The sequence below is a fragment of the Sciurus vulgaris genome (assembly GCF_902686455.1).
Source record: "Sciurus vulgaris genome assembly, chromosome: X".
NCBI lineage: Eukaryota > Metazoa > Chordata > Mammalia > Rodentia > Sciuridae > Sciurus > Sciurus vulgaris.
The window spans coordinates 123,734,458-123,761,632 of record NC_136471.1 but is presented as its reverse complement, the minus strand read 5'-3'; the positions used below and the strand labels follow the sequence as shown (position 1 = coordinate 123,761,632).

General features: G+C 36.2%; 1 protein-coding gene across 4 annotated transcripts in view; it reads left to right on the top strand.

Annotated features, from left to right (window-relative positions):
* The window catches only part of PPEF1 (protein phosphatase with EF-hand domain 1), a 141,529-nt gene that overhangs the window by 53,979 nt on the left and 60,375 nt on the right, over positions 1–27,175 (top strand). For all 4 annotated transcript variants that reach the window (XM_079122922.1, XM_079122919.1, XM_079122921.1 and 1 more), the window contains 2 exons: positions 20,441–20,555; positions 24,007–24,053. In XM_079122922.1, the coding sequence (XP_078979048.1) occupies positions 20,441–20,555; positions 24,007–24,053 (162 nt within the window). The remainder of the gene's footprint in view (positions 1–20,440; positions 20,556–24,006; positions 24,054–27,175) is intronic.

Genomic DNA, 27,175 nt, shown 5'->3' with positions numbered 1-27,175 from the left:
GTTTCACCAACACTTATTATTTTATTTTCATCTTTATTGTAGCTATCCTAATTGTATGAACTAGTACTCATTGTCATTTTTTAAAAATATTTTTAGTTGTAGATGGACACAGTATCTTTATTTTATCTGTTTACGTGGTGCTGAAATTTGAACCCAGTGCATCACACGTACTAGGCAACCACTCTACCACTGAGCCACAACCCCAGCCTCATTGTAGTTTCAATTTACATTCCCTAATGACAAATAATAGTATTGAGCATTTTTTCATGTATGTATTGGCCATTTGTGTACCTCCTTTGAAGAAATGCCTATGCAGATCCTTCGCCCATTTTAAAACCAGGTTGTCTTTTTATTATTGAGTTATAAGACTTCTGTCTGGATGTAAGTTCCTTATCAGATACATGATTTACAAATACATTTTTTCTTGTTCCATAGGTTGTCTTTTTACTTTCTTGATAACAGACTTTTTTTTTCTTTCTTTTCTTTGGACCAGGGATTGAACCCGGGGATACTTAACCACTGAGCCACATCTCCAGCCCGTTTTATATTTTATTTAGAGACAGGGTCTTGCTGAGTTCCTCAGTGCTTCGCTGAATTTCTGGGGCTGGCTTTTGTCTCAGCCTCCAGAGCTGCTGGGATTACAGGTGTGCGCCGCTGTGCCCAGCTGATAATGAACTTTGGACTTCGATGCACAAGAATTTTTGATTTTGATGAAGTCCAATTTATTAACTTTTTCTCTTTTTGGGTGCTGGTGCTTTTGGTGTCATATCTAAGAATCCATTGTCAAATCCACCATTATGAAGATTTATCCCTGTTTTCTTCTAAGACTTTTATAGTTTTAGGTCTTTGAACCATTTTGTGTTAATTTCTATATAGCATGAGATAGGGTTCAAACTTCTTCATTCTTTGCATATGGATATGTTGTTGTCCCAGCACTATTTATTAAAGGGACTGTTCTTTCCCTATTGAATGATTTTGGCATTCTTGTCAAAAACCAGTAAGGCATAGATGTATGGATTTGTTTCTGGATTGTCAATTCTATTTCATTGGTCTATGCTTTTATCTTTTTTTGTTGTTGTTGTTTTTGTGTGCTGGTAGGAATCCAACCCAGGGCTTCCAACATGCTAGGCAAGTCCTCAACCACTGAGTTATATCCCCAGCCTGCTATTTGTCTCTCTTTATGCCAGTACCACACTGTATTAGTTACTGTAGCTTTGTAGTAATTTTTCTTTTCTTTTCTTCTCTTCTTCTTTTCCTTTCTTTTCTTTTCTTCTCTTCTTCTTTTCCTGTGGTGATACTGGGGATTAAACTCAGGAGCATTCTCTGAGCTATATCCCAGCCCTTTTTAAAATTATTTTGAGACAGGGCCTGGCTATGTTGCCCAAGCAGATCTTGAACTTGTCATTCTCCTGCCTCAGTCTCCCAAGTCACTGGGATTATAGGTATGTACCACCATTTCCAGCAAGGTTTTTTTTTTTCTCTTTTGCAGTACTAGGGATTGAACACAGGACCTTCTGTGTGCTAGGCAAGTACTCTATCACAAAGCTACATCCCCAGCTATATAGTAACAATTGAAATAGGGAAGTGTGAGTTCTTCAACTTTGTTCTTCCTTTTCAATTTTGTTTTGGTGGTTTGAGGTTCCTTGCAATGAATTTGAAGATTGAAAATTTCATTTCTACAAAAAAGCCATTGAGATTTTGATAGGTATTGCATTAAGTTCATAGGCAGTACTTTGGGTAATATCACCATCTTGACAATATTAAGTCTTTCAACTCATGAAAACAGGGTGTTTTCCCACTTATTTATGTCTCCCTTAATTTCTTTCAACCACTCTTGTCTTCCTAGATAACGCTCACTTGATCATGGTGAATAATCTTTTGAAAATGTAGTTGAATTTGGTTTTCTGGTATTTTGTTGAGCATTTTTACATCTACATTCATAAGAGATAGTTGATCTGTCATTTTCTTTTAGTGTCTTTGTTTTGCTTTGATATCAGAGTAATACTGATTTCATAGGATGAGCTAGGTGTTTTCTTCCTCTTATTTGGTTTCTTCTTTTTTTTGGAGGAATTTGAGAAGGATTGGTGTTAATTATTTTACTATAGTTTTTCATTGGTGCAGTATAGTTATACATAATAGTGGTTGTTATATATTTGAACATGCACACAATATAATTTGGTCAGTTTTATTCCCCAGTACTTAATTCTTCTTTAAATGTTTAGTAGAATTCATTAGTGAAGCCATCTGATTGTCAACTTTTCTTTGTTATGTGGTTTTTGATTACTGATCCAATCTCTTTACTTGTAGGTCTATGCTCATTTCCTATTTTTTCTTGAGTTTTTTTTTTTTTGTTATTTATGTATTTTTAGGAATTTTCCATTTCATATGTTACCTAATTTGTTAGTGTACAGTTGTTCATAGTATTCTGTTATAATCCTTTTTTAATTTCTTTAAGGTTAATGGTAATATCCTTCCTTTTGTTTCTGATTTTGGTTATTTGCATTTTCTCTCTCTGCCCCATCTTTTTTTTTTTAAGTCAGTCTAGTCAAAGGTTTGTTAATTTTGTTGACGTAGTTAAAGAACCAATTTTTGTTGATTCTCTGTTGTTTTTCTGCTCTGTGTTTCATTTATCTCTACTGTAATCCTTATTTTCTTCCTTCTGCTAACTTTGGGTTTAGTTTGCTCTTATTTTTCTAGTGAATTGAAGACTATTGGATTTGAGATCATTCTTTTAATTTGTTTTATTTTTTAATTTGTTCTAATTAGTTATACATGACAGAATGCATTTTGACACATTGTACACAAATGGAGCATAACTTCTTATTCATCTGGTTATACATAGTACTGAGTCACACCACTAGTGTAATCATATATGTATATAGGGTAATAATGTCTGTCTTATTCTACCATCCTTCCCATCTTCCCTGCCCCATCCCTCTGCTTACTCTCCTCTGCACAATCCAAAGTTCCTTCATTCTTCCCTAAGGCTGCCCTCCTCTACACTATGGATCAGCATCCCCTTATCAGAGAAAACTTTTGGCCTTTGGTGTTTGGAGATTGGCTTTTTCACTTAGCATGTTATTCTCTAGTTCCATCCATTTACCTGCAAATGCCATAATTTCATTCTTCTTTAAGGCTGAGTAATATTCCATTGTGTATATGTACTGCATTTTCTTTATCCATTCATTTGTTGAAGGGCATCTTGGTTGGTTCCATAGTTTAGCTACTGTGAATTGAGCTGCTTTAAACATTGATGTGGCCATGTCACTGTAGTATGCTGATTTGAAGTCCTTTGGGTATAAACCGAAGAGTGGGATAGCTGGCTCAAATGGTGGTTCCATTCCAAGTTTTCTTTCTTTCTTTTTTTTTTTGTTGCAGAACTAAGTTATATCCCCAACTCTTTTTAAAAATTTTTTAAAAATTAGATTCATTGTATACAAAAGGGGTACAACTTTCATTTCTCTGGTTGTATACGAAGTAGAGTCACACCATTTGTGTAATCATACATGTTCCTAGAGTAATAGTGTTTGTCTCATTCTATTATCTTTCCTTCCTCCTGCCTCCTCCCCACCCCTCATTTTCCTCTATATAATCCATCCTTCCTCCTTTCTTGCCTCCCCACCCCACCATTATGTATCATCATCCACTTATCAGGGAAATCATTCAGCCTTTGGTTTTTTTGTGATTGACTTTTTTCACTTAGCATGATATTCTCCAACTCCATTCATTTACCTGCAAATGCCGTAATTTTATTCTTCTTTATGGATGAGTAATATTCCATTGTGTATATATACCACAGTTTCTTTATCCATTCATCTATTGAAGGGCATCTAGGTTGGTTCCACAATCTAGCTATTGTGAATTGAGCATCTATAAACATTGATGTAGCTGCATCATTGTAGTATGCTGATTTTAAGTCCTTTGGGTAGAGGCCTAGGAGTGGGATAGCTGGGTAAAATGGTGGTTCCATTCCAAGTTTTCTGAGGAATCTCCATACTGCTTTCCATAGTGGTTGCATCAATTTGCAGTCCCACCAGCAATGTATGAGTGTACCTTTTTCCTCACATTCTTGTCAACACTTAGATTATTGCTTGTTTTTTTTTTTTCAGTGCTGGGGATTGAACCCAGGGCCCTGTGCTTGTAAGGCAAGCACTTTACCAACTGAGCTATCTACCCAGCCCCTATTGCTTGTATTCTTGATAATTGCCATTCTGACTGGAGTGAGATGAAATCTTAGAGTAGTTTTGATTTGCATTTTTCTAAATTTAGAGATGATGAATGTTTTTTCATGTTTGTGGATCGAATTGTACTTCTTGTTCTGTGAAGTGTTCAGTTCCTTAGTCCACTTATTGATTGGGTTGTTTTTTGGTGTTAAGTTTTTTTGAGTTCTTTATATATCCTGGAGATTAGTGCTCTATCTGAAGTGCATGTGGTAAGATTTTCTCCCATTCTGTACATTATTGTTTCCTTTGTTGAGAAGAAGCTTTTTAGTTTGAATTCATCCCATTTATTGATTCTTAATTTTATTTCTTGCACTTTAGAAGTCATGTTAAGTCATGTTCAGGTCCTAAGCTGACATGATGAAGATTGGTCTACATGTCTATTTTGGCACCAACACCATGCCATTTTTATTACTATTGCTCTGTAGTATAGGTTAAGGTCTGGTGTTGTGATGCCTTCTGCTTCACTCTTTTTGCAAAGGATTGCTTTGGCTATTCTGGGCCTCTTATTTTTCCACATGAATTTGTTGATTGATTCTTCTAGAATGTAATTGGGATTTTAATAGGAATTGCATTGAATCCGTATGACACTTTTGATAGTATGGCCATTTCGACAATATTAATTCTGCCTATCCAAGAACATGGGAGGTCTTTCCATCTTCTGAGGTCTTCTTCAATTTCTTTCTTTAGTGTTCTATAGTTTACATTGTAGAGGTCTTTCACCTCTTTTGTTATATTGATTCCCAAGTATTTTATTTTTTTGAGACTATTGTGAGTGGGGTAATTTTCCTAATTTCTCTTGTGGTTTATTCATTGCTAATGTATAGAAATGCATTTGATTTACGGGTATTGATTTTATATCCTGCTACTTTGCTGAATTCATTTATGAGTTCTAGTAGTTTTCTGGTGGAATTTTTTTGATCTTCTAAATATAGAATCATGCCATTGGCAAATAGTGATAATTCGAGTTCTTCTTTTCCTATTCATATCCCTTTAATTTAATTTCTTTGGTCTGTCTAATTACCCTGGCTAGAGTTTCAAGGATGATGTTGAATAGAAGTGGTGAAAGAGGGCATCCCTGTCTTGTTCCAGTTTTTAGGGGGAATGCTTTCCATTTTTCTCCATTTAGAATGATGGTAGCCTGGGGCTTAGTATAGATTGCTTTTACAATGTTGACCTATGTTCCTACTATCCCTAGTTTTTCTAGTGTTTTGAACATGAAGAAGTGCTATATTTTGTCAAATGCTTTCTCTGACTCTATTGAGATCATGTGATTCTTATCTTTAAATCTATTGATGTGGTGTATCATGTTTATTGATTTCCAACCTTGCATCCCTGTGATGGACCCCACTTGATTGTGGTGCACTCTTTTCTTTTTCTAGTTGTTGATGGACCTTTATTTTATTCATTTATTTATATGTGGTGGTGAGAATCAAACCCAGTGCCTCATACATGCTAGGCAAGTACTCTACCACTGAGCTACAACCCCAACCCTGCACTATCTTTTTAATATGTTTTTTGCATTGAGGCTTTTTGCATCTATGTTCATCAGGGATATTGTTCTGAAATTTTCTTTCCTTGATGTGTCTTTGTCCAGTTTTGGTATCAGGGTAATACTAGCTTCATAAAATGAATTTGGAAGGATTCCCTCCTTTTTTATTTCATGGAAGAATTTGAGGAGTACTGGTGTTAATTCTTCTTAGAAGATCTTGTAGAACTTGGTTGAGAATCCGTTTGGTCCTGGGCTTTTCCTGGTTGGTAGTCTTTTGATGGTGTCTTCTATTTCATTGCTTGAAATAAATCTGTTTAAATTGTATATTTCTTCGTGATTCAGTTTGGGTAGATCATCTGTCTCTAGAAATTTGTTGATGTCTTTGAGATTTTCTATTTTATTTGAGTATACATTTTCAAAATAGTTTCTAACTATCGTGTGTATTTCAATAGTGTCCATTGTGATATTTCCTTTTTCATCATGAATTTTAGTAATTTGAGTTTTCTCTCTTTCTCTTCATTAGTATAGCTAAGGGTTTATCAATTTTATTTATTTTTTCAAAGGACCAACTTTTTGTTTTGTCAATTTTTTGAATTGTTTTCTTTGTTTCAATTTCATTGATTTCAGCTCTGATTTTAATTATTTCCTATCTTTTACTTTTGGTGCTGTTTTTTCCTAGGGCTTTGAAACGTAATGTTAGGTCATTTATTTGTTGACTTTTTATTATTTTATTGTATGAGCTCAATGCAATTAACTTTATTTTTAGCACTGCCTTCATAACATTGCAGAAATTTTAACATGCTGTATTGGTGTTCTCATTTTCCTCTAAGTATATTTTTATTTCCTCCCTGATTTCTTCTGGTATCCATACGTCATTCAATAGCATGCTATTTAGTCGCCAGGTGTTTGAGTAGCTTCTATTTTCTATTTTATTGTTGATTTATAGTTTCATTCCATTAGGATCTGATAGAATGCAGGGTGGTATTTCTATTTTTTTATATTTGCTAAGAGTTGCTTTGTGCATAATGTATGGTTGGGCTATTTTAGAGAAGAATCCATGTGCTGCTGAGAAGAAAGTGTATTCCCTTGATGACAAATGAAATTCTCTCTATATAATGTCTGTTAAGTCTAAATCATTGATTGTATTATTTAGTTCTGTAGTTTGTTTATTTTTTGTTTGGAAGATCTATCCAGTGGTGAGAGAGGTGGGTTAAAGTCACCCAATATTATTGTGTTGTGGTCTATTTGATTCTTGAAATTGAGAAGGGTTTGTTTGATGTATGTCAATGATCCATTGTTTGGGGAATATATATTTATGATTGATATTTATGTCTTGTTGATGTATGATTCCCTTAAGCAGTATGAAATGTCTTTCTTTGTCCTTTCTGATTAACTTTGATTTGAAGTCCACTTTGTCTGATATGAGGATGGAAACCCCTGCTTGTTTACGCAGACCACGTGAGTGATACATTTTTTCACAGTGTTTTACCTTCAGTCTGTGAATGTCTTTTCCTAGGAGGTGAGTCTCTTAAAGACAGCATATTGTTGGGTCTTTTTTTAAAATCCAGTATGCAAGTCTACATCTTTTGATGGAGGAGTGTAGGCCATTAACATTCAGGGTTATTATTGAGATATGATTTGTATTCCTGGTCAACTTGGTTTATTTTTTGTTTTTAATTTGACTTAGTTTCTCCTTTGACTGACCTTTCCTTTAGTGTAGTTCCTCCTTTTGCTGATTTTCATTGTTTTTTTTTTTTTTCTTTCATTTCTTCCTTATGGAATATTTTGCTGAGAATGTTCTATAGTGCAGGCTTTCTAGTTGTGAATTCTTTCAACTTTTGTTTATCATGGAAGGTTTTTATTTCATCTTCAAACTGAAGCTCAATTTTGCTGTATGTAAAATTCTTTTTTTTATTTTTTAAATTTTTATTAAAAATCATAAATTTACATAGGGCAATGTTGTTTGATTCATTCTGTTATTTTTTCCCTTTCCCCCCCACCCCTCCCAGCCCTCTTTTCCCTCTATACAGTCCTTCCTTCCTCCATTCTTACCACCCTCCTTATCCCTAACCCTAAACCTAACCCTAACCCCTCCTACCCCCCTTATATGTCCTCATCCGCTTATCAGCGAGATCATTCATCCTTTAGTTTTTTTGAGATTGGCTTATCTCACTTAGCATGATATCCTCCAATTTCATCCATTTGCCTGCTAATGCCATAATTTTATCATTCTTCATGGTGGAGTAATATTCCATCGTATATATATGCCACAGTTTCTTTATCCATTCATCAATTGAAAGGCATCTAGGTTGGTTCCACAATCTGGCTATGGTGAATTGAGCAGCTATGAACATTGATGTGGCTGTATCTCTGTAGTATGCTGACTTTAAGTCCTTTGGGTATAGGCCAAGGAGTGGAATAGCTGGGTCAAATGGTGGTTCCATTCCAAGCTTTCTGAGGAATCTCCATACTGCTTTCCAGAGTGGCTACACTAATTTGCAACCCCACCAGCAATGTACGAGTGTACCTTTTTCCCCACATCCTCGCCAACACCTGTTGTTGCTTGTATTCTTGATAATCGCCATTCTAATTGGGGTGAGATGAAATCTTAGGGTAGTTTTGATTTGCATTTCTCTTATTACTAGAGATGTTGAACATTTTTTCATATATCTGTTGATTGCTTGTACATCTTCTTCTGTGAAGTGTCTGTTCATTTCCTTAGCCCATTTGTCGATTGGATTTTTTGTATTCTTGGTGTAGAGTTTTTTGAGTTCTTTATAGATTCTGGAAATTAGCGCTCTATCTGAAGTATGATTGGCAAAGATATTCTCCCACTCTGTAGGCTCTCTCTTCACATTACTGATAGTTTCCTTTGCTGAGAGAAAGCTTTTTAGTTTGAATCTATCCCAGTTGTTGATTCTTGCTTTTATTTTTTGTGCTATGGGAGTCCTATTAAGGAAGTCTGCTCCTAAGCCAACAAGTTGAAGGTTTGGACCTACTTTTTCTTCTATAATCTGCAGGGTCTCTGGTCTGATTTCAAGGTCCTTGATCCATTTTGAGTTGAGTTTTGTGCAGGGTGAGAGATAGGGGTTTAATTTCATTCTGTTGCATATGGATTTCCAGTTTTCCCAGCACCATTTGTTGAAGAGGCTATCTTTTCTCCATTGCATATTTTTGGCACCTTTGTCTAGTATGAGAAAATTGTATTTATTTGGGTTTGTGTCCATGTCCTCTATTCTGTACCATTGATCTACCTGTCTATTTTGGTACCAATACCATGCCGTTTTTGTTACTATTGCTTTGTAATAGAGTTGAAGATCTGGTATTGCGATACCCCCTGTTTCACTCTTCTTGCTAAGGATTGCTTTAGCTATTCTGGGTTTCTTATTCTTCCAGATGAATTTCATAATTGCTTGCTCTATTTCTGTAAGGTACATCATTGGGATTTTAATTGGAATTGCATTGAATCTGTATAGCACTTTTGGTAGTATGGCCATTTTGACAATATTAATTTTGCCTATCCAAGAACATGGGAGATCTTTCCATCTTCTAAGGTTTTCTTTAATTTCTTTCTTTAGTGTTCTGTAGTTCTCATTGTAGAGGTCTTTCACCTCTTTTGTGAGATTGATTCCCAAGTATTTTTTTTCGATGCTATTGTGAATGGGGTAGTTTTCCTAATTTCTCTTTCTGAAGATTCATCACTTATGTATAAAAATGCATTGGATTTATGAGCATTGATCTTGTAACCTGCTACTTTACTGAATTCACTTATGAGTTCTAAGAGTTTTCTGGTGGAATTTCCAGGTTCCTCTAAATATATAATCATGTCATCAGCGAACAGGAATAGTTTGAGTTCTTCTTTTCCAATTTGTATCCCTTTAATTTCTTTGGTTTGTCTAATTGCTCTGGCTAGAGTCTCAAGAACGATGTTGAATAGAAGTGGTGAAAGAGGGCATCCCTGCCTTGTTCCAGTTTTTAGGGGGAATGCTTTCAGTGTTTCACCATTTAGAATGATATTGGCCATGGGCTTAGCATAGATGGCCTTCAGAATGTTAAGGAATGATCCCACTACCCCAATTTTTTCTAGTGTTTTGAGCATGAAGGGATGCTGTATTTTATCAAATGCTTTTTCTGCATCTATTGAAATAATCATGTGATTCTTAACTTTTAGTCTGTTGATATGGTGAATGACATTTATTGATTTCCGGATGTTGAACCAACCATGCATCCCTGGGATAAAACCCACTTGATCGTGGTGCACTATCTTTTTAATATATTTTTGGATGCGATTTGATAAAATTTTGTTGAGAATTTTTGCGTCGATGTTCATTAAGGATATTGGTCTGAAATTTTCTTTCCTCGATGTGTCTCTGTCTGGTTTAGGTATCAGGGTGATATTGGCTTCATAGAATGAGTTTGGGAGGGTTCCCTCCTCTTCTATTTGATGGAATACTTTGAGAAGTATTGGAATGAGCTCTTCTTTAAAGGTTTTGTAGAAGTCGGCTGAGAACCCATCTGGTCCCGGACTTTTCTTTGTTGGCAGGCTTTTGATGACCTCTTCTATTTCATTGCTTGAAATTGATTTATGTAAGTTGTGTATGTCCTCCTCGTTCAGTTTAGGTAATTCATATGTATCTAGAAACTTGTTGATGTCTTCGAGGTTTTCTGTTTTGTTGGAGTATAGATTTTCAAAATAGCTTCTAATTATGTTGTGTATTTCACTCGTGTCTGTGGTGATATTTCCTTGTTCATTCTGAATTTTAGTAATTTGAGTTTTCTCCCTCTTTCTCTTTGTTAGTGTGGCTAAGGGTTTAACAATTTTGTTTATTTTTTCAAAGAACCAACTATTTATTTTGTTAATTTTTCCGATTGTTCCTTTTGTTTCAATTTTGTGGATTTCGGCTCTGATTTTAACTATTTCCTGTCTTCTACTACTTTTGGTGTTGGTCTGCTCTTCTTTTTCTAGGGCTTTGAGCTGCAGAGTTAAGTCGTTTATTTGTTGATTTCTACTTCTTTTGTTGAATGCACCCCATGAAATAAATCTTCCTCTAAGTACTGCTTTCATAGTGTCCCAGAGATTTTGATATGATGTGTCTTTGTTCTTGTTTACTTCTAAGAATTTTTTAAATTTCCCTCCTGATGTCTTCTGTTATCCATTCATCATATAATACTGTATTATTTAATCTCCAGGTATTGGAGAAGTTTCTGTTTTTTATTCTGTCATTTATTTCTAATTTCAATCCATTTTGATCTGAGAGAGTACAAGGTAGTATCTCTATCTTCTTGTATTTGCTAACAGTAGCTTTGTGGCATAAAACATGGTCTATTTTAGAGAAGGATCCATGTGCTGCTGAGAAAAAAATGTATTCATTCTTTGTTGGATGGTATATTCTATATAAGTCGGTTAAGTCTAAATTGTTGATTGTGTTATTGAGATCTATGGTTTCTTTATTCAATTTTTGTTCGGATGATCTATCCAGCGGTGAGAGAGGTGTTTTAAAATCACCTAGTATTATTGTGTTGTGGTCTATTTGATTTCTGGAATTGAGAAAGATTTGTTTGACGAACATGGATGAGCCAATGTTCGGGGCATAGATATTTATGATTGTTATGTCTTGCTGATTTATGCTTCCCTTAAGCAGTATGTAATGTCCTTCTTTACCCCTTCTGACTAGTTTTGGCTTGAAGTCCACATTATCTGAAATGAGGATGGATACTCCAGCTTTTTTGCTGTGTCCGCGTGCATGGTATGTTTTTTCCCATCCTTTCACCTTTAGTCTATGGGTATCTCTTTCTATGAGATGAGTCTCTTGCAGGCAGCGTATTGTTGGATTTTTCTTTTTAATCCATTCTGCCAGTCTATGTCTTTTGATTGATGAGTTCAGGCCATTAACATTCAGGGTTATTATTGTGATATGATTTGTATTCCCAGTCATTTGACTCATTTTTGTTTTTTGACATGATTTGGTTTCTCCTATATTTGGCTATTCCTTTAGGCTAGTTCCTCCCATTGCTGATTTACATCGTTGTTTTTCATCTCTTCCTCATGGAATATTTTGCTGAGAATGTTCTGTAATGCCGGCTTTCTTTTTGTAAATTCCTTTAGCTTTTGTTTATCATTGAAGGATCTTATTTCATCGTCAAATCTGAAAGTAAGTTTTGCTGGGTATAAGATTCTTGGTTGGTTGGCATCTGTTTTCTTTCAGGGCTTGGTAAATATTGTACCAGGCCCTTCTAGCTTTTAGGGTCTGGATTGAAAACTCTGCTGATATTCTTATTGGTTTCCCCCTGAATGTAATTTGATTCTTTTCTCTCATGGCCTTTAAATTCTGTCTTTATTTTGTATGTTAGGTATTTTCATAATAATGTGCCTTGGTGTGGGTCTGTTGTAATTTTGTATATTTATAGTCCTATAGGCCTATTATACTTGGCTTTCCATTTCATTCTTCAGATTTGGGAAATTTTCTGATATTATTTCTTTGAATAGATTGTTCATTCCTTTGGTTTGTTTCTCTAAGCCTTCCTCAATCCCAATAATTCTTAAATTTGGCCTTTTCATGATATCCCATTATTCTTGTAGATTCTGTTCATGATTTCTTACCATCTTTTCTGTTTGGTCAACTTTGTTTTCAAGATTAAATATTTTGTCTTCAATATCTCAGGTTCTGTCTTCCAGGTTTTCTATCCTATTGGTTATGCTTTCTTTGGAGTTTTTAACTTGGTTTATTGTTTCCTTCATTTCAAGGATTTCTGTTTGGTTTTTTTCAGTATCTCTAACTCTTTATTGAAATGATCTCTTGCTTCCCGTATTTGCTCTTTTAACTGTTGATTGGTGCGATCATTTAATGCCTGCATTTGCTCTTTCATCTCCTCGTTTACTTCCCTGATTGTTTTAATTATGTACATTCTGAACTCCCTTTCTGACATTTCTTCTGCTGTGCTGTCATTGAGTTTTATTGATATAGCATCTAGGTTTGTTTGGAACATTTTCTTCCCTTGTTTTCTCATGTTGGTCAGATGTCAGTGGGACTCTGTGATATTGCAGATTTCCTCTATTGCCTTATAGTATCCCTGTAGATTTCCAGTGTTTCACCTCCCAGCCTTCAGTAGCCTGAAGTCTTGGAGTAACTTGATAATGCAGTACTTCCGAAGAAAGCTGTCCCTAGCCCGCTACTGGTTCCAGGGCTTGGAGCTGGCTCTGTGTGGAAAGGCTCTCACTGGGGGACCTGCTCCGTGAAGCTGGCCGTGTGGGAGGAGCCCACCACTGTAGTGCCCAGGGCTGCCTGGAGAAGACTCTAGCTGCCTTGCCCTACTCTAATAAGCCCCCCGAATCTGGGCCTGCCGCCCAGGCCGAGCTTCACCCGGTGGGGGAGACTTACCCCGTGGTTCTACTTTAGTCTGAGTCTCTCAATGCCTCCCCTTCTTGAATCCTGGGTTCTGGAGTGACTGGAGATGCAGTCACCCTCTAGTCTGCCATCTTGGATCGCCCCGTTGAAAAAGCCTGCGGGCCGGAGGGGTGCAGGGCCGCCTGGAGAGGTCTCTGGCTGCCCTGCTCTGATCCCAGAGGCTGCTTGCCAGTCAGCGGTCTCTGCTGGCTTGGGGACTTGTGGCTGGCTCTGTGTAGAAAGGCTCTCACTGGGCGGTCTGCTCCGAGAAGCTATCCTGGAAAGGCACTTCCCGCTGGAGGGAGCCGGGCTGCTTGGGGAAGTCCCTGGCTGCCCTGTCCTGGTCTCTGAAGCAGCGTGTGGGTGGGCCGGAGCTCGCCACGTGCGTGCTGGATCAGGGACATGGAGCTGGTTGTGTGCAGAAAGGCTCTCACTGGGGGGCCTGCTCCGAGAAGCTGGAGTATCTGGCCCTGTGGGAGGAGCCCACCCCCGGAGTGCTCAGGGCTGCCCGGGAGAGACTCTAGCTGCCCTGCCCTACTCTAATAAGCCGCCCAAATCCGGGCCTGCCGCCGGGGCCGACCTTCACCAGGTGGGGGAGACTCACCCCGTGGTTCTATTTTAGTCGGAGTCTCTCAATGCCTCCCTTTCTTGAATCCTGGGTTCTGGAGTGACTGGAGATGCAGTCACCCTCTAGTCCGCCATCTTGGAAGTTTTCTGATACTATGTCATGGAAAAGATCGTGCATTCCTTTGGTTTGTATTTCCATTCCTTTGTCTATTCCAATAAATCTTAAATTTGGTCTTTTCATGTTATCCCATATTTCTTGGAAGTTCTGTTCATGGTTTCTTACCATCTTCTCTGTGCAGCTAATTTTATTTTTAAGAGTATATATTTTGTCTTCATTGTCTGATGTTCTGTCTTTTAAGTAGTCTAGTCTGTTGGTGATACTTTCCATTTAATTTTTAAATTTGGTTTATTGTTTTCTTCATTTTGAGGATCTCTGCTTGATTCCTTTTTATACTCTCTTCCTCTTTATTGAAGTGATCTTTCACTTCCTGTATTTTCTCTCTGATACCATCCTTTATTTTAAAGATCAGTCTAACTATGTACCTTTCTAAACTTCTCTGACATTTCTTCTATTGTGTTGTCTATGGATTCTGTTGTTGGAACATCTTGGTTTGTTTCAGTGCTTTGTTCCCTTGTTTTTTCATGTTGTTTGTGTGTCTTCCCATCCAGAGGTATGGGTCTGAGGCAGTACAGTTTCTACCCTGTAGTCTTATAGTGACCCTGAATGCTTCTAGCACCTCACCTTTAAGGAGGAGACCAATATTAACAGCACCCAGTGCAAACAATATAGAACCTTAAACCAAATAGCTCCTATAAAGGTGCATATAGTTTTGTCACAATAAACAGAAATGATGTGTTTACCATTTCAAATGATGAACAGTGAGGGAACAGAAGTAGTGTAAGAGGTGATATTTATGAGGGAGAAGGAGAGAAGACAGAGGTAAAAATTTATAGTAAGAGCAAGGGAGGAATTAATAGAGGTTGGCTGTTAGTATGAGAGAAGTGAGAAAGAATCCAGGGAGACAGGTGAGAAAAAAAATATATATTGATTAAAAAACAGTAAAAGTATAAGAACACACAACAAAATAGAAATATACTATTCAGATATCGCATTCCTCAATAAATCAATCCATGAAAAATATTTGGATTCAAAGACGGTAGAGGTGTGAGAGAGAGGGGAAAAAAAGGAACATCTCAATGGAAAATTGAACAATTGCTTCCATTGGATTTTTAAAATGTTCTCAGCTTCTCTTTTCTGCTGATAGGTGGGTTGTCTGAGGTTTGATGTTAGTTCCAGTCCAGTGGGTTCTGGACCAGTTGGGTGGGTGAGCCGATAGCAATATGCCGTCATACCCTTTTCCAATCTTTCCACCTGTTGTAGCTAGCCCCTTCTGTCCCTGAACACTTCAGGACTCACTGAGCTGGAGAGAGCCAGGTTTTCTCCATCTTCTCCAACCTGTGCTCCCCACCAGGGAACTGCCCCTAGTCTAGCTTTTTACAGGCTTGCCACACTCAGACTGGCCCACACAAATCCAACTGCAATTTGATGGACCTGGGCTTCATCATCCCAAGACTCTGCCTTGCTGCAGTCCCAAGATCTCAATGCCATTCCATCTTGCAGAGATCACCAGCGATGTGCTTACACAAAGGCACAACCTTCCAAAGTGGCAGCCAGATGGCGGCCACTAGCACACCCAACAAGACCTCAGGTGCAACCAGACCTACAGGTACACCAATAATATATCTCTAGGCTCTAGCTGGTATCCTCAGACTGAGGCAACTGTACCCCTAGATGGTGGCGGTGGCAGCAGCAAACCTGCAGGCCCTGGCCTGTGTCCCAGGATAGCTGGCAACTGCGCGTAACCAAACCTGTGGGTCCTGTGACAATGGACTTACGGGCAGCAGTGCATCCACTGGTGGTCTGCAGATAGTCTACAGGCTAATGGTGGGTGATTGGTGGGTGTATGTCAGGTGGTGGGCAGGCAACGAGCAGGCAAGAGGTGGGCAAATGGGCAAATGGTGGACAATAGACATTGGTCAGTGAGCAATCTGTGCCTAAAAACGGGTGATATGCTGGCAGAGGGGGTGATCGCAGTAGATGAATGGTAGATAAATAGCAGGGGATAGGTTGCCAGCGATGGCTGCCTTGAAGAGAAACTATTTTCTCTCCTTGAATCCCGAGTCATGGAGTGACAAGGAATGCATCCTCCCTTTAGTTTGCCATCTTGAATCTTGAGATCATTCTTTTTTAATGCAGACATTTACAGCCATACAATTCTCTCTGAGCACTGCTTTTGCTGTATCCCATATGTTTTGGTATGTTGTGATGTTGTGTTTTCATTTTCATTCATCTAAAAGTATTTTCTAATTTCTCTTGTGGGCTTTTTCTTCCAATTGGTTGTTTAAGAGTAATGTATTTTCTAGTTTTGCTTCTGTTATTGATTTCTAGTTGCATTCCATTGTGGTCAAAGAAAATACTTTGCATGCTTTCAGTCTTTTTAAATTAAATTTATCAAAGCTTATTTTGTGACTTAACATCTGCTCTTTCCTGGAATATTTTCCATGTGTACTTGAGAAAAACGAGTCTGTTGTTTTGGAGTGAAGTGTTCTATACATTTGTATTAGGTCTAGTTGGTGTGTGATTTCTTCAGTCTCTGTTCCTTAAGAAATGAAGAAACAAAGAAAGGAAAAAGGAAATCTGTCTCAGTGTTTGCAGATTGACTCTGTGGGAACCCTGCTTTACTGCTTGGTCAGGCCATTTACAAATCTGTCTTAGAAAGTGTCCTGCTTGTGCTGAGACGTTGTCACGTTTCCTTTTTCTTTATTTAGTGTTTGTTTGCTGTAAACCTTGAAGATTTTTCAGAGCTCTGACAAAGTTGATTCTGACAGTTTTTTTTGCTTGATCTTTTTAGTATTTCTCTGGAGGGATTGGACCTTGGAGCTCCCTACACCATTGTCTCTGATATCACCCCAAAACCCTCTTTCTCAATTTAGGACCTAAAAAGAATAGCCTAGGAGTAAGACTGAACTGGAAATAGACTGGCTCTGCAGGGATTGAAGCATAACTTTGAATCATCTAATTTCTGAAATCGAATTGAGATCATCCTACGTAGCTAGTGCTCCTAGTCACTTGCCAACAACAAATTTAAATCCTCTCTGGAAAAAAATAGGCCTGAAATTATTTCTACAGTTTTTTCATATACAGTGTCCATGATGCATGAAAGAAAACTGAAACAAATAACAGATAATGGAAACAAATATTCAGATAATGATGTTATTAGATTCAGAGTTTAAAATAAATATGCTTAGTGTATTCAAGGAGATAAAAGATATGACATTAATACAAGGAGCTATAATGGAAATTTTGATAATTTTGACTTTATAAAATCTGAAAAATTATATTATTAAGGAAAGACTCAAAGAACCAAAGGTTCAACATAGTATACAGTATATTCCCATTTGTAAGATAAAATCAAGGATTATGTTTTTTATCTGTAAAAATAGAAATTTCTTTAAAATTCATATAACAAAATTGACCATTTAAACTATTTTAAAGTACATGACTCAGTGGTATTTAGTATTTAAAGTGTTATTCAACCAACACTATTCGAGAACTTTTTTTTATGTGTGTGGTGTTGGGGATTGAACCTAGGGCCTGTGCATGATGCCAGGCAAGTGCACTTATTTCCAGAATATTTTTGTCATCCCTAGATAAAACCTTGTTTCCATTAACATTCACTGTGCTTTCTGTTCTCTACAGCTCCTGAGAATTAGTATCCTACTGATTTACTTTTTGTTTCTACAGATTTGTCTGATCTAGATGTTTCATATAAATGGAATTGTACAATATATGTGGCCTTTGGTGTCTGGCTTCTTTCATGTGGCATAATATTTTCAGAGTTCATTCATGTCGTTGCATGTCCTAGTAATTCATTCCTGTTTTTAGCTGAATAATATTACTTTATATGGATATGCCACATTTTATTTAAAGGATTATATACTTATACCTACATTTGAATATTCCGTGTAGTTATATTAATTTTGTACACTTGCAAACATGTAGAATGTTTGGGGGAAAGATACTCAAAACATTCTCGATAGTGACTGTTTCTGGGGACAGGAATGGGAGACTGAGGGCCGGGAAAGTGGGAAAATCACTTTTCACTGTTCTATCCCTTTATCATGTTAAATTTTTATTTCAACTAATACACTAATCTATTTAAAAACTACTTTTTAAAGAAGAAATATCCTTTAAAAGTAGTATTTTTCCTCCTTTGATGCCTTTAAAAGAATGTGAATATTTTATTTGAGATTATTTGATCCAAATATATTTACAAATATAAAAATCAATTTCTGAATTAACCATTTTGAATATTTAATATTGTAGTTGTAAACACAAGATTATAATGTTGCTGAAAGATGATCATACAAGCAAGTACTAATATTAACAAAGTGATTTTACTTAATCGAAGAGGATCCAGCAAAACTTACTTTAATACTAAGAATTTTCTGTTGTTATAAGATATTTTCAGTGAATATTAATTTAACTTTAAGAAACAAAACAAATCTACCTCTTCAGACAGCAATTACTCTGATTAATACTACAAAGGGACCAGGAAAGCTACAATGATAAGGTAACACGGAAGCAGCCTTGGAAATCAATAGATGAAATGTGTGAACTAATGCTGGGTATAGTGGCACACACTTGTAATCCCAGCAGCTCGGGAAGCTGAGGCAGGAGGATTGTGAGTTCAAAGCCAGCCAGCCTCAGGAATGGTGAGGAGCTAAGCAACTAAGTAAGACCCTGTCTCTAAATAAAATACAAAATAGAACTAGGGATGTGGCTCAGTGGTTGAGTGCCTCTGAGTTCAATCCCCCTCAAAAGAAAAAAATGTGTGAACTAAAATAAACCATTAAAAAATATTTTGCCTGTTGCTTTAAAATATAACTGAAGGAAAGTTCATACTCAAGTTTTGATTCAAGTTGTGGATTGAATGGAGTTAGAATGCTTTTGTGGGGAAAAGACTTAGCAGGCCATTGAGTCTTGGATGGGCAGGAAATGTGAGTCTATTCTCACTCATGAAGATCCAAGGAACTTTCTCTTTCCTCCTAATTCTCACATTGCTACAAATCTTACTTCTTGTTTCTTTTTAAATAAGAATAATGAAACTTCTTAAAACTTACATAAAATGTTTTTGGATCTTGAAGAAAAAGTAATTTTATTTTAAAAGGTATGAAAATGGAAATTTCAGAGTACCATGAGACAGTATTAGTTCAAAGGGTTCCACTTTCCCTTGAATCTAATACCCAGAGCAGTATCTGAAAGATGTTCAGCAATCACCCCTCACTTAGCCTGCAATGATCTAAACTAGTTCTGTCCAATAGAAATAAAATGCTGGACTGGGGATGTAGCTTAGTTGGCCTTGGGTTCAATCCCAAGCACCCCTGCCCCCCCACAAGTGTGAGACATGTATTTAGAATTTTCTTGTATTCACATTTAAAAAGTACAAAAAAGTTAAGTCAATTTTAATAATAACTTATTTAACACAATATATAAAATGTTATTTCAATATGTAATCATATTAAAAATTACATTTTACTTTTTTCTAAGTTTTTGAAACCTAGCATGAAATTTGCCTTTTTTAAAAAAATGTTTTTAGTTGTAGATGGACATAATACCTTTATTTTATTTATTAATTTTTACGTGGTGCTAAGGATCGAACCCAGTGCCTCACACATGCAAGAGAAGTGTTATACCATGAAACCACAACCCCAGCCCTGAAATTTGCTTTTATAACACATCTCAAGTCAGATGAGCCCCATTTCATGTTCCCAGTAGCCCCATGTGGCTAGTGGCTGTTGTATTGGACAGCCAGCATAGGTCTAAATAGTTCTAAACTTTAAAGTTGTGTTAACATCTGTTAAATTTTTGTGGTGATCACATCTCTGTTATATTTTGGAGTAAATATTTGGAATATTTTATAAATTAAAAAGACAGAGAAAGACACATTGGATTAAAAAGAAGTCAAGGGAAAAAAATCAGAGTAAGTCTATGCAAAACAACAATCTCATCAACACTATAACTGGAGAAGAACAATGGGATAAATATAAATAGGAGATAATCCAAGTGTTTTATTTGGGTTTCAAATACGTTTTATGGTTAGACTTTTATACAAATATACTTTCTATTTTAACATTATCAAGGTTATACACCAAATATTGGAGCCATACCTGGGAGGCTTGACTCCGGAGTTCCTTGGAACCTGTCTTGCTGCCTTGTGAGATCTCTGAGCCCAGCAACACCTACTTTCCATTGCAGGTGGCAGGACATCCTCACAAATGCAAAGCAACAACTCTTCAAAAGATTCTGCTTTTCTTTCCCTTTCTCATTCTCTGTTTCATTTTTTCTCCCTCTCTTTTATTATTTTGTCTGAATACCTCCCTAGGGCAAGTGAGTCCCCTTTCTTTTCCTTACTTCTCTTGGGCTCTAAGGATCAAGAATAATTAGAAATGTTCTGCAAATTAATTGTGTCAATGAAGAAGAATATGAGAATATAATTGTCTTCAGAACCATTCATTCATTCAATTACACATGTCTACTGAGGACTTTTTATTTGGTAGATACTATGCTAGAATAATCTATTTAAGAATAATTTAGAGGTTATCCTGAAGTATAGCAACCTAAAATGTGCCTCTATGCTTCACATCTATAGTTTTCTACACCATCAATGTCTTCTTAGTTTCTTATATCTATTTTCTCCATTCCCCCCCTGCAGATACTTCATGCTCATTATGTCTTAGGGGTGTTATTTGAAACCAGGAAACTACTGAAGCAAATGCCGAATTTCACTCATGTAAAAACTTCTCCCTCCAAAGAGATAACAGTCTGTGGTAAGTTTCAGAGCAAAATTGTTAATATTTAGGAGCCACATGGTCCTACATTATTTGCCCAATTTGAAAACTGTGTAAATTGAACTGTATTGAGGCAAAAATGTTAATATAGAATATATAAAATTATCTATCATGATAATATTGTTCCCTATCTTGTCTTTGTTGTGCATACCAGCTGGCAGGAATTAATTATGTGAGAAATTAAAGAACTCATAGTTTTTATAAAGGCAGACAACATTTTAATATGGAAAACCACCCATGGGTAGAATAAGCGTTCTTTGCCCTCTGACTAGCTCTCATTATCTTTGTTCCATGTTGCTTTTTCTAGGTAGGCTCTGCATGCCACTTATGCTGGGAAGAGAAAAACCCAAGGCAGGATGGAGATTAAATTCTTTTCTGCCCTTGGCTGCTGTTTTAGATTTTTTCCAACTAGTCTCTGCAGCTTTTAGAAGAGTGGGAATGTCCCAGAAATCTGTTTCTTGTTCTTCTAAATAACAAGATTTGAGATTTTGTTATCATATAGGCCAGCCTGGCAGGATATTGCTTCAAGAAACAGTACACATTGAAATTCATCACAGTTGGTGCCCAGCATGCTTGCAACAGTCTTGGAGTGTAGTGCGTGGAAGGAACAGCAATTCCCTTAACTTCTAATTAAGCCTTTAGGTTACAAAGTAGTGATTGTTATTTTCCAAATCAATTTTTAGCCTGTGTTTCTCTTATTCTGGCAGGTAAAAGTAGATTTGATAATTCAATTAAACCATTTCCATTTCTAGCATCCAATATTGATGACAGGAACTTGATGATGTAGCAATAAGTAACTCATGACATGCCCTGAGTCAAGTTTTTGAAGAGTCTGTAATGGTTCAATTCCAACCTAATCAGGCCATCACATCTCTGACTAGCACATGGTACACATCTCTTTTATTCAAGGGCTTACCAGGCCTTAAGTTTCATGAAAATAAAAAACTTAGGATAGTAAGACTCAGGAAGTCATGCCAACCCGGGAAGCCTATGAATCCAGGACTAGGCTTGCTATCAGAATATATATAATAGCTAAAACAGAGAGTGGGGTCTGTTTCCAGGTTCTTCCATTATTCCTGTAGTTGCCATTACAGACCTATCTTTGGCTAAAAGGACCTGAAAGAAGATAGTGATGGTCTGGTCTATCCCTCCGTTCCTCTGTTCCTCCATTCCTCCCTCCCTCCCTCCCTTTCTCTCTCTCTCTCTCTCTCTTTCTTTTCCTCTTCCCTCTCCCCCTCTTGTTTTCTTTCTTTCTTCTTTTTTTTCATGCTGGAGATTGATCCCAGGTCCTAGTGCATACTAGGAAAACACTCTACCACTGAGCTACATCCCCAATCCTCGTGGCAGGATGAGAATTAAAAATTAGGTCATCTGTATCCTAAGTTAGAGCCAATCCCATATTTGCTCTACCAATTTGCATCATTCACTTGTCTAGTTAATGTTTCATTTTTCCTCATGAGACAAAGACTGGAGAATGAATGGATTGGACTGTTCCATTTATTTAAGGATCCCCATCCCCACATCTTGGGCATTTATTTCTGGACTTATTCTGTGTAGCACCATAGTTAGAAGGAAAAGCCAAGATCAATAGGTTCCCTTAACATAGGAATTATTACTTTGACTTTAGTAACCAACTGAACTTTGAAAATTGGGTTATCATTTAAAATAAAATTTAAAGTGAGGCTAAATTTCCAAAACCACCCTCTGTTTAAGATAATATCAGAAAGGGAGAGACAATATTTTACCATTTACCATTTTTTAAATTACCACATTTTAATTTCAAGATGCATTTTTACATGTGCATCTAAATATACCCCATTGTTCTCAGCATACATGAAATATAGGAATTTTCTAGTCTATAGTTATAATTGATAACCAATCCTGTAATCATTTTTTGTTTTCAGTGGAAATGTCTTTGTGTCGATCTTCCCCTGACATAAATTTTTCTTTTACTGTCCAACTAGAAATTCCAAATATATTTATAGCCTCAACTCTTTTACTTTTTTTTCTGTCCTGGGGATCAAATCCAGGGTACTCCATTTTTTTTTTTTTTTACTGTGGATTGTACCCAGGGGTGCTTAACCACTGAGTCACACCCATAGTCCTTTTTATTTTTTATTTTGAGACAGGGTTTTGCTAACTTGCTTTAGGGCCTTGCTAAATTGCTGAGTCTAGCCTTGAAATTGCAATCCTCCTGATGCTGGGATTACAGGCATGCACCTCCACACCCAACCTCAATTCTTAATATGCTGAGACACGTTCATTTTCCAGCATTCCAGCTATTATAATCCAGCATGCTCAAATCTTTGAATGATGATTCACTCTGAAGAAAATTTGGAAAATAAAATAACAAAATATTTCAAATTGATAAGTAAAAATTCCTTCCATCTTTATTTACTTAGCTTTGGAGTGAGATTATATGAAAATAATGAGAATTAAGCCTTCAATAACATTAATATGCTCTTAATCTTATTGTTACAATTGCAGTCATTTTATAAATAAGAGCTAGTGATATAGAATTTTAATTTTATTATTTCAAGTGTAATTGAAGTCTTCCATTGTGCATATTTGATAAATCTTGGTTGTGGGCTTTTAAGCAGACTGAGTAAAAGTATTCCTAAATCAAATACTATAGTAATTAAGTTAGATATGAAGAATAAAAATTTATTCATGATAGATATTTTACATATAAATATTTTTGAATATTCAAAATCAATCTTAATTTTTTAATTAATGACTTCATATATTCATATGGTTTCCTTTAGTTGGATTTCATTTTTATTTCCTATAACTCTTATCAAAAGAATGTCAACTATTTCCTCCCAATTTCAGATGCTACTGCTGGAGCATAGTCTTTGAAACATGTCTTTAAAATGTTATACGTTTAGTGATTAAATGTATTGAGGAACTACAATTCACCAAGTACTATGGTAGGCCCTTGGGGATTAAATACTAACTATGATATATACTGTTGCTGCTCTCCTAGGATTTACAGTGTAGGCAGTACAGAGTAATCACTAAAAGCTTGAGTTTTGAGATGAGATGACAATGGGTTTGAATTCCAGGTTTGATACTGGGTAGCTGAGTAACTGCACAAGTTGCTTCATTTGGAAAATGAGAATGATGAAAATAATACTTATAAAGTGGTTGTAAGGATTGAACAAGATATTATATGTATAATCCTTAGCATAGTACTTGGTCCAGAGTAAGTGAATCCCTGCATAAATGGCTAGAGAACAGGTCTTTGCAATACTAGATGTCTCTCTAAAGGAGAGGAAGAAAGCACTGTGGAAACAGATTGTCTGATGAATTAATATCATTGTAGGGTCAAAACCCAGGCCCTGAAAACAGTTGAGCACTTCTGAGTTTTATGAAATAGGCTTTTACATCTTATTTGCTTTTGAATGGTGACTTTTCATTTGAATTCTAGGTGATTTACATGGGAAACTGGATGACCTTTTTTTGATCTTCTATAAGGTAAGTGATTATTTTGCTAAATATTTGCAGGATTGTTGGGTAATAGAGAGCAGTCCTAGGGCAGATAACAATATTAATTGTGTTAGAGATATGTACAAATACAAATGTAATATATCCATTTTTATCTAAGAATCTCAAAGATTTATAGAGGCATATATTTTTATTTTTTTAATACACATCTCATAAAATTTGTTTAAAATTTTAATTAGGGTTTTTGTTCAATCTTATTACTGCCTGTACAACCACTAGGATTTGTACTTGATTGTATTTATTGTCTTTATTATGTCATAAGTGTCTAGATAGTACAGGATGGAGAAGAAAGCAGTCTGTTTTATTTTTATTTTGTTCAGAAATGAATATGTCACATACCAGTCTTTTCTGCCAATGCACACTAATGCATGAAAGGAGTTTCCTCTAGTAAGTTCCAGTTACTCTCTTCTCTCTATATATACACACACACACAAAGGAAAATAGTTGAGTAAAATAAATTAAGAGAGTAGTCACTAAATTCCTAGGCATTTAGAAAAATTTTCAAGAGGTAGTATTATTAAGGTGTGACCAGGAATAGAGCCCTGGAGTAGACAAATGAAAAAAGAGTATTCTGACATAGTTCTTTAGTTGCATTGACAAAACTATATGGAGCATATAAAACTGGAAGGTGCTAATGTAAAGATTGAACAGGAGGAGGTGGGCGGTAAGAAGTGCTATAAAAGGAACTAAAGGTGAAAATATAGTATTCAAATGAAAGCAAGAAATATTTTGAGAACTAACCAATGACAGTATTCAGGAAGTAGAGATTGCAAGCCTGGCAATGACAGAGAGGGGACTACTGTATTATATTTGGGACGGGCTAGGGTAAAGGGAGGTGAGAAGGATATTTGGAAAACAGAAGCATGCCAAAGCCATGGATTAGAATTTTGGCAAACTCTAGTGAGAAGAAGGTAAAATGCATCTTGGATGTGGAATGAACCACACATACCAGTTGTCTGATTTAACATGGGAGGCTGAGGGAAGAGCCATTGATGACACTAAGATTTCATTTTAAGAAACTGAAAAGAGATTTAATGTACAACATGAGGACTATAGGTAATCAAATTGTACTTGTATGGGATTCATGCTAAATGAATTGATTTTAACTGTTTGCTACAAAAACAAAAGAAGGGTAACATAAGATGATGGATGTGCTAATTTGCTATTATTTCCTATTCCTAAGACCCAATATATGTATGTATCCTATATCATCATATTGTATTTATTTTAAAAGGAAGAAAATACAATAATATTAACTAAAATATGGAGATAAGATTTGAATAAAACCACTCATTCCTAAGGGGGAAAAAAGGAAGAAAATAGCAATTATGATAAAGCACTGGGGCAAAAAAGCTGATCACCAACATAATTTATTAGTATTTTAAATAGTGGGACAACAACAAAAAATGCTACAACCATATTATTTTAAAGGAATTTTTGATAACTGAATACAAGACATTACTTTCTCTTATGAGGAAAAAAAAGAAACCAAAAGGATGGTGTAGTTAATGTTGTCTAAGAAGAAAGAATGACAGGCTGAGCTTGTGATGATGATGCTGGGTCACTTAGTTTATGGCAAATGAGTGTTTTAAGACAAAGGTAGTGAAATGAAAGGGTAGAACACACAGATGGGTCTGAGGAAGCTCCAGTAATTGGATAATGTCAAACTTGCAAAAGTCAGGGTTTTGCCCTTTTCTGTCTCATTTTATGTCTATAGTTTAAATGCATTTTGATAATAATTTGTGCAAATATAGTGCTACCTAAAGCCATGAATACAAACTATTCAAGAAATAATGTGTCTATATGAATACATATGACAGTGACATTCCACCTATCCAGATGTCAAACTTCAGTCTACTTTCCTTATCTTCACTTATCATTCATATGGTCCCAACCCAGGTTTAAATAAATAGGATCTCTTGAAACATTTGCCTTGAATCTGATGAACTTTATTCACACGGCAGAACCTAAACCCTTACCTAAAGACTAGTGATCATGTATCAGAAAAATCTTTTCTCACACAAAGTTCACACAAGTTTGCCTGCCTGGGTACCCACCCCACAGAAGATTAGAGAGTGGGAGGAGAAGAAGCCAAAGTCAGATATACTGCTAGCAATGAAAAGTAAAAGCTCTTCCTGACAATAAGAGGAAATATGGAACTATAAAAATGAGGTTGGAAATGAAGTAGCAATATTCAGTGAACTGGAGCTGTGTGGTATAGAGAAAGAAGAGTTCTAGACTTCTCAAAAGTGACTGAGGGTATGCTTAGATTGATAAGCCTGCATAATCAAGAATGTTTTACAGTATATGGTGTATACTCTGTTTAGAAATAAAGGGAGCAAATGGCACATTTTAAAAACTACTAGCAAAATGGCTAAAGTAATTTAAAAAGATACTTTAGCTTTTAAAAGAGTAAGCTTCAGCGATCCAGAAAATCCGTTTAAGCAATGCTTACAGTATGAATGAGTATCATTATTGGGTCTTAGGAATAGGAAAATGAGGGAACATGAGAAAAGGGAAAGATGAATTGAGAGAAGAGTAATGAGCCAAGGAAGTAGATGAAGAGGAAAGAATGAAGAACCTCTCAAATGACTAGAGAGGTGGAAAATGCTGAATTTCTCTATGTGGCATCAGATACAAAGATTGCCTGTTCAGGGATTACAGCAGGTGCATAACTTAGCAATCACTTCAGAAAAGGGTAGAATTTCTGTGATAGTCTCTGATTCTTACTGCAATACAATGCATCAACAACTCACTGAATCCCAATCACATGTAGTGCTTGACTCTGTTTCACTAATGTAAGCCACCAGATTTAGTCACATCAGTATAAAACCACAGGCTCCCAAAGTTCTCTTTAGAACTAGCTAGTGTTCATACATTAACTTATCTTTATTATTTTTTAAGAGAAACAAAACTTGAATTGTGGGGAATAGTTTGAGAAATGACATCCTGTTGGGGATTTTTGGAGCTATAAATAACCAAAGTTTACATTGTACTATGGCTGATTCCTTTCCATCAACCCAAAAGAGAAACCTGTAAAACCTCAGGCTTTGAATTAAGGCAAAATTCTTATTAATCTTTCAATTGGTGTT